At 41.0% G+C, this 15,575-nt stretch overlaps 1 protein-coding gene across 1 annotated transcript in view; it reads right to left on the bottom strand.

The window, feature by feature from the left end:
- LOC308150889 (protein eyes shut homolog) overlaps positions 1-15,575 on the bottom strand; it is a gene marked incomplete at both ends in the record, with an annotated part of 157,615 nt that overhangs the window by 69,308 nt on the left and 72,732 nt on the right. Inside the window, 2 exons of the mRNA XM_080523675.1 lie at positions 13,996-14,209; positions 15,401-15,528. Coding sequence (XP_080379801.1) covers positions 13,996-14,209; positions 15,401-15,528 — 342 coding nt within the window. The remainder of the gene's footprint in view (positions 1-13,995; positions 14,210-15,400; positions 15,529-15,575) is intronic.

Raw genomic sequence — 15,575 nt, 5'->3', positions numbered from 1 at the left:
AAAAAAAATAGATTAAATAAATACAACACAATAAAACCAGGAATAAAACAAGAGGAGATAAAAAATAGGAGTAAGTGCAAGTTGACATAGACACTAGATAAAAGCCAGGATAAAACTGTGAGTTTTAAGCTTTCTTTTAAATACATCCACACTCTCGGTCAACCTGAAGTTGTCCACCTTTGTCCTTAAGAACTTTGTGAAGCTGGCTGGCTTCCATAGGACTTGAGTCGTGAGTTACCTGCACTGTCGTTGATGAGCTTTGAGTAGGATTCAGACCTTGCCTTCTCTTTCAGCTCTTTAAAATAGGCTCTCTGATAGTCTAGATAAGTTTGTGAACCGTGAGGCCTGAGTTGTTGGGTAGGCGCTCAAGCCTGCACCCAGTGGATTTCATTTGGCACAGTTCTGGTGTGAGCCAGGGAGCTGAGCGAGAGAGGGACAGGGTACATGTTTTAACAAACTGGTCATGGGAGCTTGAGATGGGACAAATGACTATGATCTCTCTGGGATGTTCTCTCTGGGATAACTATGACTATGATCTCTCTGGGATGTTCTCTGAAAGGTGTCAAACTGAAATCTGATCTCCTTGCAAACAGCTCCTAATTAAAATATGTATTCTATAAAAGTAGTATAGTATAGCCGTTTCAGCCAAATCCGGCGCTGTGTAGCCTAGGCCTAAGACATGGGCTCCACAGCGACGGATTTTGCTGAATCCGCGAAGCTTTGATATCGTTTGCACCTCACGGCCACATGACTACAATTGTATACACAGGTGACAGTTCAGGTGGAGAGGAGTCTTGATTTCTTTTGAGAAAACGGAGTGGTCAATGGCTTTCAGGTTGTAAAAAAACATCAGGTGTTTGCACTTGGGGAGTGGTGAGATGAATGTCAGCTCCAGCGACACAGCCCTGTGGTCGCACATACCAAGGTTATTTATTTGAAGATTTGTGACTGGTATTTTGTCAGTTATTACCAGATTTAGTGTGTGGTCACAGCTGTGAGTGGGTACCTGAACATGTTGCTTTAAGTCAAGACAGTCAATCAGATTAAGAAATTCAACAGCCAAGTGACAAGAAGGTGAGTCATGTGGATATTGAAATCACCCAGTATTACAATGTTGGTTGAGCACAGAAATGTGAGCAGGTAAGATAATTCAGGGAGGAAGGATGAAATGGGTTTGGGTGGCCAGTAGAGAAGGACAACAGTCATGGAATAAGCTGGCTTGCATTTTAAAGCAAAACATTCAAAGGAGCACAGTTCAGGCTACATTTCAGATCAGCCTTGTGGACGATAGCTGAGCCACCAATGTGGCCACTGCAGCATGCTCTCTCAATATAGTAGTTGTAGGCAGGAGGGCAGGACTCATACAGAGCTTGGTAGGCCCCATTTGGTTAGCAGGTTTCAGTTAAACATGATATCAATGTTTCTGTCCAGAATATGGTCATGCAGCAGCAAATATGTATTGGTGAGGGACTGGGCATTAAACAGTTCTGGCGATATGGATGCAGTGGGCTTAGAGCTACTCTTTGTCAGGTCTAGCTGGATGCTTAGGGAGGGCCTGGTTGGGGAGGAGGGTCTGCTACCAACATTTGTTTGTATTTTGAAGTTACGTCCTGCTCTTGAAGTTACGACCTCCTCCTCCGGGTGTCCTCTATAGTATACCTTTGGAGTTGAGGAAAGCCTTAAGGTCCAACATAATGTCTGTCTGCATATCAAGGAATCTCAAGTACTGTGGATCTGGTGCATCAGTCCAGTTTATCATTGAATTCAACATCATGGATACAAATTGCTGCTAAATCACTAGATATAATCAGAGGTTAGCTCTCACAAATCAATATTTGATGTAGGCCTAAGAGTTGTACCTAAAAAACATTCATATAAAACAAGAACATCTCAAGAAAATTTGCAAGAGTAAACAGCCTAGGCAGTCATTGCGGCGCCATGGAAATAACAAACTACAAAAAAACTAAGAACAGATATCATACAGTATCTTATGTATAATGCAGCAATGGTTTGAGCCATTCTTGTACGGTTTGCGTCTCTCAAATAATATGTATATCACTGATGATCATTTATCACAATGTCGACTGAACAGTTTCATTCTGGGGTCCATTCATGTGGTTTAAATAGTAAAATATGAAAATAGGCTGTTTGGTATGCTCTGATTACACCATGGCTGAATCAGTGGGGACACATCGACAGCAAACCATCCTTATTGAGTTGTCACTCTATGAGATAAAACAGTGGGGGGTAAAAATTTCAATTCTGCAGGGACTGTATCGTAAAACAGGCCTTTCAACTCAGTGTAAGTCATTTTGAGTACCAGCCTTGAACTGTAATTAAACTCCATGGAGAGTTTAGTGTTTTCCATGGAAAAAATATGAAATATGGGTCTGAACAGGCCGGCTTCAGAGGAGCAGACACACTTAATTCCAGTGTATTCCTCAAAGAGGAGAATGTGGCCCAGTGTAAAACATAGATTATAAAACCCTCCCACACCGGAACTGGAGCATTATGAAATGAGTTGTGGGCTGATGCTGGCCTTACATTTACATTTACATTTACATTTACATTTTTGGCATTTAGCAGACGCCTTATTCCAAATCGACTTACAATCAATACATTTGAATACTAAGCATGTGAATCAGCAATCCACCATTCGTTGCAGGAAGAGTAATCTAGCTCGGGCCCGGGGCCACTGATAGAAGGAAAAACCTTCTCCCTATCGCCTTCTACTAAAACACATTTTATTTTATTTTATTTTATTTATTTTTTGGGGGGGGAGAAACTGAGAAACAGTACAAGGGGGGCAATAGAAGTTCTTAGGGACACAGTAGAGGGGAAAGCGGGTGTCTTTAGGAGACGTAGTGGTGAGGGTCAGAAGATGTCTCAGGAGGAGCAGTTAAGATGTAACCTGAAGAGATGGGTCTTCAGTCTACGACAGAAGATGGGTAGTGACTCAGCCGTTCTGACGGCCGTGGGGAGCTCATTCCACCAGCGGGGAGCCAGTGTTGTGAAGAGACGTGATCGGGCAGCCCGACTGCTGTGTAGAGGAGGTGGGGCCAGTCGGCCAGCCGAGGTGGAGGAGCGGAGTGAGCGGGCAGGGGTTTGGGGGGTTACCATTTCCCTCAGGTAGGCAGGGGCTGTCCCTTTAGCTGCCTGGTATGCAAGCACCAGGGTCTTGAATCTGATGCGAGCTGCTATCGGGAGCCAGTGCAGGGTGCGAAGGAGAGGGGTGACATGCGAGTGTTTGGGGAGGCCTTACAGTACTCAATTAATAACAGTTTACTCCACTTGATATGTTATATGCAATGTTGGGTTATGTAGGTAAACCTGGTTCTCTGAAGGAGATGAGGGAGACCCCTCGCTATGGGACATAGTGGGACTCTGTGTTACTATTCGCTGAAGTCACTACTACAGTAAATCACATCTGTACAGTCTGAGAGCGCTTGCATGCACTTAGCCCTGCCTAGTCCCAGTTTATAAAAGCTCATGCATAGCACGCTCATTTATTCTGCGAACTCACTCTCTCTCTCTGCTGCACTCTGCTTTTTCTTTGCGTCTGCTGCTGCCACTCTGCCTTTGTTTGGGTTCATTCCTTTAGGTATCCTTTGTTTGATTATGTTACGGTTCATGAAATTTGCTTTTAGCACCTTTCAACACCCCTCCACTCACTCATCCAACATACATCACCACTGATTACTGACGTTCACACCTCATCTTACATTATTTCTATTTAGTTAGTGTTCTGTTGGTCATACATTTGATGTTTGTTAAATAAATACTTTTGTTATACGTTAAAACTGTAGAGTGTCTCCCTTTTTGTTGTGGCCTTTGAGCCAAGGTCATAACAACATGAGGACCAAAGAGGTCACCGAAAGTCCAAAAAGCCAGAGGGTGTCCAATGAAAATGGATCAGTATGTCAGTATGACTGCGTTATGCCATGGAGATGACTTTGGGAATGAACAGTGTTACGGCATAACGTGACCATAGTGTCGTTTGTGGCAAGCTGAGTAATGCAGGATGGTCATAATATCCATCCAAGTCACGCACACGCTTGGTTGTGGCCAAGGCAAGCAACAATGCAGTCTTATAAAACATCTTAATGTCAACAGTCCGTAGAGGTTTGAAACGGTGCTTCAAGAACCAAGGACAAGTCCCACAAGGGGACACACTGTCTGGTGACTGGAAGAACACAGTGTACTCTCTTCATGAAATAACAGATAAAGTGGGGCATCCCAGCAGTTGCCCCTCATGGCATGTCAAAATGACTGCCAGGTAGACCTTAACGGTGGAGAAGGCTTTGCCCTTATCAAGCAGGTCCTATAAAAAGGAGAGGATCTGGGTTCTTAAAGGGGACTGTTTCCTCTGTGATATAATATGGAGTTGTTACACCAGACCGCGATGAGAATAGGGCCCTACTGTTTCCTGCACATGGTGAGGATATGTGCGTTCTACCGCCCAGTATCCTTACATTTTCAAAATCACATCAGGATAAGCTAGTATAAAGCTATTGCATTATTTATTGCTAGTTTTTCTGTGTAGGAGGCTAATTTACAAGAGGCGCCAACTAGGGGTCTTTGTGTGTAGGTAGCCGCTTCCAATTCTAAACACTTCATCGTCGTCATTTTGACCCCTGAGGTGGCTCTAATAATAGGTAAAATAGGCACGGCTGTTCTCGTGTTAAAACGTAGAGCCTGATTTCAATCAGAGACAATAACCTAGGTTGTCATGCTTAATGGCGCTTCTGTTATGTTGTTTTAACCCAAGTTAAGCTTAAACTGTCTGCAAACGTGGGTGATAAAGTAAGCAACCTCTTTGAGCTCCAGTGCCATTCAGACAGTCTACCTTTCCGCTCCGCCTGGGGGAACACAGTATATCAGTGCTTTACAGAGTGCATTGTACTCCTGAGGACTGAGCTTACAATGCTGAGTTTCATGCTGGGAAAAGGCTTTAGCTCTTTCTGGTATTTTATGTTATTGACAAAACAGACCTCTGAACCAGAGAGATAGAATGACAAACTCTTTCAAGTGGTTGACCTTGAAGAGGTGTCTGTATTCCACACACATTTGCTATACTGCAACCCCAAGTTGCATAACAACCACAGCCACCAGTGCTGTTTTATACAGTGTACAATATCAATGATATAAAGGAATGTATTGGCATCATCAATTGAAGATCTTCTCTAACAATGAAATACATGTCTTTGATTATATTATATTAGATTCAACTTTGTCATTGCACAGAGTACAGGTACTGGCACAACAAAATGTAGTTTTGTAGCCTTCCGCAAGCTTCCCACAATAAGTTGGTGGAATTTTGCCCCATTCCTCCTGAAATAACTGGTGTAACTGAGTCAGGTTAGTAGGCCTCCATGCTTGCACACGCTTTCTCAGTTGCACGAATTACTGCATCAATGCGGCGTGGCATGGTTTGGCAATCTGCCTATGGCACTGCTGAGGTGTTATGGAAGCCCAGGTTGCTTTCAGCTCATCTGCATTGCTGGGTCTGGTGTCTCTCATCTTCCTCTTGACAATACCCCATAGATTGACTATGGGGTTCAGGTCAAGCGAATTGGCTGGCCAATCAAGCACAGTAATACCATGGTAATTAAACCAGTTACTAGTAGTTTTGGCACTGTGGGCAGGGGCCAAGTCCTGCTGGAAAATGAAATCAGCATCTCCATAAAGCTTGTCAGCAGACAGAAGCATGAAGTGCTCTAAAATCTCCTGGTAGACAGCTGCGTTGACTCTGGGCTTGATAAAACACAGTGGACCAACACCGGCAGATGACCTGGCACCCCAAATCATCACTGACTGTGGAAACTTCACACTGGACATGAAGCAACTTGGATTCTGTCCCTCTCCACTTGTCCTCCAGACTCTGGGACCTTGATTTCAAAATGAAATGCAACATTTACTTCCATCTGAAAAGAGGACTTTGGACCACTGACCAACGGTCCAGTTATTTTTCTCCTTAGCCCAGGTAAGACGCTTCTGATGTTGTCTCTGGTTCAGGAGTGGCTTGACACTAGGAATGCAACACTTTGTGTGAATGCCCAGTTCCTGGGTACGTCTGTGCGTGGTGGCTCTTAATGCACTGACTCCAGCCTCAGTCCACTCCTTGTGAAGCTTCCCCAAGTTCTTGAATCAGCCTTGCTTGACAATCCTCTCAAGGCTGCGGTTGTCATTGTTGCTCGTGCACCTTTTTCCTACCACACTTTTCCCTTCAAATCTTTCATGGATATGCTTTGATACAGCACTCTGCGAACAGCCAACCCTTTCAACAATTTCACAGAAATATTGAACTTTTCCACAATATTCAAATGTTTTGAGATGCACCTGTATATCCACATGCTTTTCCTTCTTCATGATGCCTATGCGGGGGGGTAGTGGTGGTCTAGTGGATAGTGAGTTGGACTTGTAATCGGAAGGTTGTGAGTTCAAATCCCGCCTGAAACCACACCAATACTAGTGCGCCTCAAGTCCAGTAAGCCCTCAGTTACTCCAGGGGGAATGTCCCTGTAATTCGTAATTGTAAGTCGCTTTGGATTAAAAGCGTCTGCTAAATGGCAAAATTATTATTATTAATTATTATGCCATCTATTATATGAAGTGCCACCAGTCCCTCCTGCAGCAACGCACCCCAACATGATGCTGCCACCCCCGTGCGATGCTGCCACCCCCGTGCGATGCTGCCACCCCCGTGCGATGCTGCCACCCCCGTGCCTCACGGTTGGGACAGTGTTTGTTGGCTTTACAAGCCTCCCCCTTTTTCCTCCAAACATAAGAATGGTCATTATGGCCAAACACATTTTTGTTTCATCAGACCAGGGGACATTTCTCCAAAAAGTAAGATCTGTGTCCCTATCAGCAGTTGCAAACCATAGTCTGGCTTTTTTAAGGCGGTTTTGGAGCAGTGGCTTCTTCCTTTGCTGAGCAGCCATTCAGGTTATGTCGATATAGGACTCATTTTTACTGTGGCTACCTGCTTCCTCCAGCATCTTCACAAGGTCCTTTGCTGTTGTTCTGCGATTGATTTGCACTATTCACACCAAAGTACATTCATCTGTAGCAGACGGAACGCGTCTCCTTCCTGAATGGTATGACGGCCGCGTGGTCCCACGGTGTTTATACTTGCGTACTGTTGTTTGTAAAGATGAACGTGGTACCTTCAGGTGTTTGGACATTGCTCCCAAGGATGAACCAGACTTGTAGAGGTCCACAATTGTTTTGATTTTCCCATGATGTCAAGCGAAGAGGCACTGAGGTAGAAGGTAGACCTTCAAATACATCCACAGATACACCTCCAATTGACTCAAATGATGTACGGTACATTATCAGAAGCGATCTAAAGCCATGACATAATTTTCAGCAATTTTCCAAGCTGTTTAAAGGCACAGTCACCTTAATGTATGTATGTACACTGCTCTGTAAAATGCTCTAAATAAAAGCATTGTAAGTCAGAACTGTTTAATACACATTTGGGGATCCAATTAGGTCTGTTGATTTGTTAGAACGTTGGCACAAACATGCAGAAATGGCTTTATCACAGTTGGTGATCTCCACTGAAATATAAAATATTTGTGGACGTTGTGTCCAACCACACATAACAACCTGAACAAGGGGTAAAAATAACGTTAGTATCTGTACAAAATGTAGTTGCTTTCCAGCTGGAGGGTTTCTACAAAACAAGACAAAGTTTATGGAAAAGAAAGGCTAACAACAAAACAAGGCATGATGTCACCAAACAATTCTACATGATTGGCTTCATGCATTTGTCGATCATGTAGCATTAGTGCCAAGATTCTGTAAACAAATCCACAGACAGACATAATGTTATCCTCAAATTCAAAAGGTGTTGTGTTGAAATTACTACACACCACCTACACGCCACATTGATTTTTATTTATAACATCATCATCATTATCATCATCATCATCCCATAATACAACTATGGAAAAATATTAAATTAGTTTAAACACATATGCATACAAAGCAGGTTTTCTTTGACTAAATCACTCAAGGCTGGCTCTTCACATGTGTGCTTGTAACAGAGGGAATGGCAGTAACAGTAGGCCACATCAGACCACCACTCACTGCTGTTTAGACACAGTGGAACACATTAAAATGCATAATTAAAGCATACTATGAGAATAAACAGTTTATTTCACTTCTGGTGAATGAAAGCAATAGCACGGTTTAAAATAATTGCAAGAAATATATTGCTCCTACTGCCCCATGTATCCGCTGTAAAGGTGTAAATATGATCGCTGTGAAGCATGTAAATGACGCAATATAGGCAGAAAGATTAGGCTTGGCTGAAAGGAATTTAATCATATAGGTTTATTACATGGCTCATTGTATGGTATGATATCTTGGTTTATATCGTCCATGTCAATAGGTAATTATGAGACATTTCAGAAAAAAGGTTCCTCTGGCTGATAGCTTATTGAGTGTAGTGACGCGGATCAACTTAAAAGACTGACACAGACTTCAGCAATTTGGGCTGAGCATTAGAGAGAAGCATACTTAATGTACTTTTTTGTGTTGCAAATGTTGCAATTTGTTGCAGAAAGGCCATCCTCAAAAAACGGTTAAAATGAGAAGCATTCCTTGATGCACCTATCTTCTGCAGTCTGTTCCTGTAACCATTACACCAGAGAAATCAGCATTCCCCTTTTACATTGTTGCCTTGAATAAACGACAGGCTCCGAGTGAGACCTTTATCAATATTTGTTAGACGTCGAGTCCTAATAGACCAGATCCTCTTTGATCTGACGGCGGGGCCTTCAGGACTAACCTAAACAACCCCTACTCTCTGGAGCGCAATATGACCGATACCCAGAGGAGAAGCCGAAAAACAAAACAATGACGAATTGTCGGGAACAGCGAGTGACTGTGTTCTGACAATTAATGAGGATAAATGCACCCCAACAATGCTGCACTACCTTCCTCTCCAGTCCTGACAACGGGGTTTGCCGATGCTGATGATGGAAAATTACCCCTCAGAGATAAAGCCATTAATTAATTTTAAAGCCTTGTTTGGTCTGATGTAGGCTTTGATGCAGTCTATGCTGCTGCCAGGAGGCAGAGGCATGCCTCATTAGCAGTTAGCTCCAGTCTCTCTCTAAGGTCTCCTCCTTCTACACTACCTTGGATTTTTAAGGCTTTACTTACCAACCCTGCTTCACCATTAACTAGCCTCTCCTCTGAATCGCAACCTGAAAGAAAAGGACTCCCTGATCATGTAGAATTGATTTTTCCATTATCAATGTCGTCAAACATGCAACATTCAGAGATCAAGGGGGTTGATTTTATACAGCGAAGGAGCTGTGGCTTTAATAATTCTCATATATATATATATATATATATATATATATATATATATATATTGTAGGTGTATCAGAAAAACCATGAACTCAGACGAGAGGTGAGTTAGAATATACAGTATAAGTGTGGGTGCAGCTGCAATAATAATGTGTTTTACTGCTAATGATATTCCTCATGCCTTGTGGATGTTCATGTGCAAAAGCTTAAAAGATAATGTGCACTTTATAATTTCATTACATCAAAATCCATGATGAACCCAACCTTAATCCCATCCTTCATCATGTTGTGAACGGTGCTCCCCTGTTGTTTAGTGAGAGACGTGCAGGGGTGAGCATCGTTCTTAAAGCTTTAGTAGTTTATGCATTATTCAACTTGATAAGATTGCTGATGAATAAGTTACATTCTGGTCTCTACCTTCCTGTTTTGTGTGGTAGGTTTTCCGTTTTTTAGTAGTGTTGCCGAATGAAAATGATATTTCAAGTCATTTCACATTTTCTACCATATGACCATTTTGCAGCATTTAGTGTTGATAATAGACACGACGGAAGTCGAACGACATTGAGAGTTGAAGAGGACACGTAACATTCCATAGAGAAAATATGCTCAGAGAAATCAATTAATAAAGCTGACTATAGACAGTGTGATTTAATTGATATGGACTTAATGTCCCTGTTATAATAAAATGCCAGGATATGAGTCCTCTTTTGTGGCTGATTTATCTGACAGGGTAATAGACTGACTGATTGAACATGTCACAGGACAGAGATAAAATATTGCCACTAGCTACTCTTGGCCCCTTGTAATGTTTCCGAGCCCTAGGGGAAGGCACAAGGTCATCTTTTATTTGCTGAATGGGCCACGCAATCTTCAATGAAGTTGTGTAAGAAAATTACATTTCAATATTTCTACAAGTTGAAGGGCACTCGAGACAACATAAGAATAGAAAACTGTTAGTGTGATCTAATGGAGGAACTATGAACAATTGTTTGAAATATACTTATTATAAGTATAAACAAAACAAAATCCCAAACTAATATTCAATCTCTGTGAAAAATGGGCTAAACTAATAATATGACATGTTAGCAAATGTATTTCAGGATTTCAGCATGACCAGTCCACTGACCAGCAATCCAAGAACATTCGGCAATATTGAGCTTTTTAAAAAATTTATTTTTAGGCAATTTCTGCTTTATTGGGAGAGAGACAGTAGAGATTGACAGGTGAGAAAGGAGGGGGGGGACGGGGACATGCAGGATATGTCGATGGCCAGAATCGAACCAGGAACCTTGCAATGATATGGTCTGACCTTAGTGTGCTATTCCATGTATGTGCCCCTGAAATATCTCTATATAATTATACATATATAATAATAAACATATTTGTATTATATCATGACTAGTATCTTAAGCCATAAATAATGAATCATTGTTCAAGGTCGTATTCCTATACTCTAAAAAAGTTTGGAAAAATAGTTTGCTCTACACCAAATTTAATAAAATCTGATTTTCTGAATTCTGCAAGACAAATCCCCAAGCCACATAGAAGCAATTGATTGTTCTGAGTGAATATGTTTCTTTTCATCTACAACTCTTCAATATGTCCTTGGGTTAGTATAAATACCCCAATGTTCTCATCATAGGCTCCCTGCATTGGCTGTCAGTTGTAATTTCAGGAAAAATCTTTAAGCCACATGCAATTGCATTTGTGTTCTATTGTTGAGAATAATATGCCCTTGCGTGCCTCTCTGAATGGGTATGTGGGTGTGAGGACATAGTGAAACTAACTAATGATGTTCTCTGTTATTGTCAAGATAGGCCATCAATGTAAAACAAATAAATTGAATATCTATGAAAACAAACCCACTGAACCAAGTCCTCAGCTAAAGAGAGATTGGCAGATGAAGAGAGACATGCTACAACATCTAACTCTGGAGATGATGGTCAGAGTGACAGGTGCTAAAGAAGACCACCAATAGTTACAAATAATAATCAAATAATCACATATTTACTTTCATAATCCCTAGTTAAACTATCCCTAGTTTAGAACCTTTCTGTCTAAACCATAATGTATATGGCCTATTATGACATTATCAAAAGCCAATTCACATTCTCATTAGTGTGTTATTGTGACTGATTCATCAGTCCCATTTGGTTGAGGGTGACCCAAGGTACAGCATTGGCTGTAAACACACAGAGCATACAGTAAACCACTATTCTAATGACAAATTGAAACAGTGATATTTGTATGCAGCCAGACCGTGGCTCATGAATATTCATAACGGTGGATGACACATGCACAGCGCTGTGACTCATGACCAAGGTTATACAACAGAATACATCAAAATGGTTGAAACATACTGGAAAAATTGGGCGCCGTCAACTCAAATAACAGACAATGAAAAGGCGAAGAAGAAAAATGCAATTCACTCATGCTCCTTGAAGAGGAATTGCCTGAATTCTAAGTATAGAAAACAATATGTACTGTATACTCAAAAGTACTCCAGATCCTGCATACATAGTTTCATTAGAATAGCTCTTGGTGGTAGAGGATGGAACCAAGACGGTGTGTTTTTAGTGACCATCTGGCTATCTCTGACCCTCTCAACAAATGTTTTTTCGAGGGGGGGCAGCTTACTGTATGTCAGTCCACCCCGGTCACACAGCTCTACTGTGGCGATCATTCCAGAAAAGGGTCACAAAATCATCATCTCATGTGTGCTTTCCTCAAAGAGGGGTAAGGATTTTAAGCATAGAGTTTAACAGTATCGCATAAATATATAGGCCATAAGGAAAGTCTCTAAACACTCTCTTTTGATTACAAGGATGAGGATCCTCAATGAAGAAGTGACAGTCTTCCTTGAGATGTTGTGATACTGCTACAACATTCTGTCTGTTTTCTTATCCTTCAGAGTGAAAGCAGCTCTTGACCATGGGGCTTAACTTGTTGTTCGCTGCCTTTCAACATGTCATAGGGAGTGATAAAGGAAAATAGTAAATATCATTTTCTCCATGTTTTTAACTTCTAAAATAACTGAGTGTGTCTAACAGGTTGCTTAACATTCTGAGGTTTCAAGGAGTGCTGAGTGAATCTATTTCAAGCTGCACCAAGGGCACTGGATGTTTTTAGATGGTGACCTAGTTAGATACAGTATATTCATGAGTTTCTGAAACCTCTTTTAACATTTTTATTTATTTCGATTATACATGGGTGAGGATCACACTGGTATGAACACTATGATCTGACGGGAGTAAAGACATACACTTGTTTTCTAGCATGTACATTATTTACTCTGGTCAGTGTCATTATAAAGAACACATTTTGTGAAAACAAAAAAGTAGTAGCCAGATAATGGCCTCCTTTCCTTCTTCATTTAATTAGTTATCAGTCAGGTCCTGGGGAGGCTGGTGGTGCCAGGAATTAGAGGATGGGCTCACACAATTCTTTGATACCATTCCTCATTCCATTCCATGCATTATGTTGAGCTCCTCCACCGATTTCTACCTCCACTAGCCTCCCCTGGTCGGGTCATAGTAACTGCATGTGCAGCCCAGCTGCATATCATGATGAATATGTGTTTTATGTTTTATTTGCCATTATGAAATGAGCAAACTGTAATAATTATAATAATCAATATTCAATATCTCCATTGCAGTCCAAAGTTCTGACCAATACAAAACCTTTTTCAAAACCAAGATTGCACAACCAATAAACGAACTAATTATCAAATGTAATAAAATCCAGACATTAAGACCATTAACAATAACAATTCACAATTCTATACCAAGTGTCCTTGTCCAAACAAGACCGCATGTTCATCAGGCTGTTGGACTAAATGGGAAGACGAGGGAAAGCTGCAGGACTGCATTGGCTTTGGACATAGATTGTGAATAGGATTCCACTTTGTGTTGGGACCTTTGTGATGCTCAAGGTTTCACACTGAATTGTTACAGGCTCTCATACATTCTACTAGGTCTTCAACAGAGCCCTGAATATATTAAAACACTATAGTGCTTTTGTAAAGGTTTCTAGGATGGTCAAGATAAAACCTTGAAAGATCTTATACACACACATTATAACTGTGTGGTGTACTCTAGGTAGAACGGATATATGGAACATATGATGATACCCTCTGAATATGGTAGATATTCATATTCATTCATACATGGTAGAGCTGAGAAGTCGCCTGAGCCACGTGTTGATCTAAACCCCACAGGGCAGAAAATAACCCCTTGGACAGCACATTGTTACTGTAGAGGACATGGATACAATTTGACAAATATTGCAGGCAATTTCCACTTTTGTCTGCAACAATCAGTTAATTTATTAAATCAAGTCAGAGGTAATTGTGATGCCCCTGCTAGGACACACTAGATAGTTTGTTTTAAAGCTCTGTAGTTACACAATAAAGGTCAGTATTGCATTGAGAATGTTATATCGTCTGTGCTTTCGGTTTTTATTGCTTCTTTTTATTGCTTCTTTTATCATTTTCTTTTTATTATTGATTGTCTTCTCCATGAATGTTAAGTTTATTTGTATACTGAGAATAATAGTTTTTCTTAAACTACACTATCCTTTTATGAAGACATGAACAAACACAGTACTATCTATGGTTATCAATGAATTGTACCCAATGTACAAATGTGGTTTTAGGGTTGACCCGCATACCTGTTGCTTGTTCAGCAGCCAATGGTGTTGCAGTGGATGGTGACATTGTTGCAGTGAGCATTGAGCCCCATGGGGATAGTATGATGCCAGGTATCAAGGGGACATCCACATCAACAGGAAGGCAGCTGACCTTGTTGATACCATCAACACAGGAATAGGTTTCTGGACATGGATGCAGCAAGCAATCATCATAATTGTGCTCACAGTTCTTCCCCTGTATATATGGAATAGACTGGCATTAGATTGACCACTTTGATGCTATAACCTGTTTGTAAAATTACCAAGAGTATAAGACACACATATGAGACGAGAGAGGATTTAAAGCGAAGTTTAGCCAAGTTTAGCCATTTCCATAAACTTGTAATCTATACATTTTTAATCAGTAGGGTAAATGATGTGAGGGAATACACACATCCCAACATGGTTACTATGATTACTGATAATTTCATCATTAAGAAACATGCAATGAGGACGAATATTGTATATTATCAAATGATGACTAAATAATGGTGCTAGCCAAACCAAACCACAGAGCAGCAAATGCATGGAATGGTAAATATATCTGATTTGTAGCATGGCACATGTCTTCCAAACCACCTTAATAAGGTTGTACATTAACTTTACATGTAGCAGCAAGAAGAGCAATTATCACAAATGTCTCCAGCTGTCCTGACATACATGCATAGGGGGTATTATAGAACATGCATAGGGGGTATTATAGAACATGCATAGGGGATATTAAAGAACATATATGAATGAATGAATGAATGAATGGTCTTTATTCTTTATTGTCATTGATATAGTACAGGTACCAAACAACGACATTTGGGAGGGGTGGCTCCCCTGGTGCTAGGAAAAAAAAAACTAAAAACAAGAAGGGAAAAGAGCTGGTTTACATAAATAAAGGCTATGTACACTATCCACTATACTATACTATACAAATAAAACACTGTGCTGTACTCTATGCTATGCTATACCTATTCTAACATTTCCTATCTCTGAACCTTATGTACCCGAGGGTTGTCATATTGCACATAGTGTTATTGCACATTCATTTAAAGTGTCGCAGTTTGCAGGTTTGAAATGTTCACAGTTGTGTTTCAGTATTGCACTTGATTACAATCTAGTAGCTGCCATCAAATTGTCTAGATTGTCCAGGGCCTAGAACCTAGGTCATATGCATAGGGGATATTAAAGAACATCTGCCTAGTCCTACTGAGGATTCTGAGAGTAAATAAAAGGTTAACTTATTAAACTTTGTTATTATATTATTATTATTTGAAAGAAATCCAAATAGTCTCACATGGCTGCAGAGAACATAGTGCAGTAATAGAGAGAAGAGAAAAGAAGGAGGATAAGATGGCAACATGGAGAAGATGGAGAAGAAGAAGGTGGTGAGCCTCACCACAAATCCAGGACGACAGAAACAGGTGTAGCCATAGCCTGGATCATTCTGAATGCACATCCCCTGGTTGCTGCAGGGCTGCGGAAGGCACTCATTAATGTCATCCTCACAGTGAGGGCCTGTCCAACCTGCCAGGAACAAAAGCCCACAGAGTGCTGCGGTGAGCCTGGGCTCT

Source organism: Nansenia antarctica (assembly GCF_963989245.1).
Source record: "Nansenia antarctica genome assembly, chromosome: 1".
Taxonomy (NCBI): Eukaryota; Metazoa; Chordata; class Actinopteri; order Argentiniformes; family Microstomatidae; genus Nansenia; species Nansenia antarctica.
The sequence above is the reverse complement of the archived record's forward strand: the minus strand, read 5'-3'. Positions and strand labels throughout refer to the sequence as shown.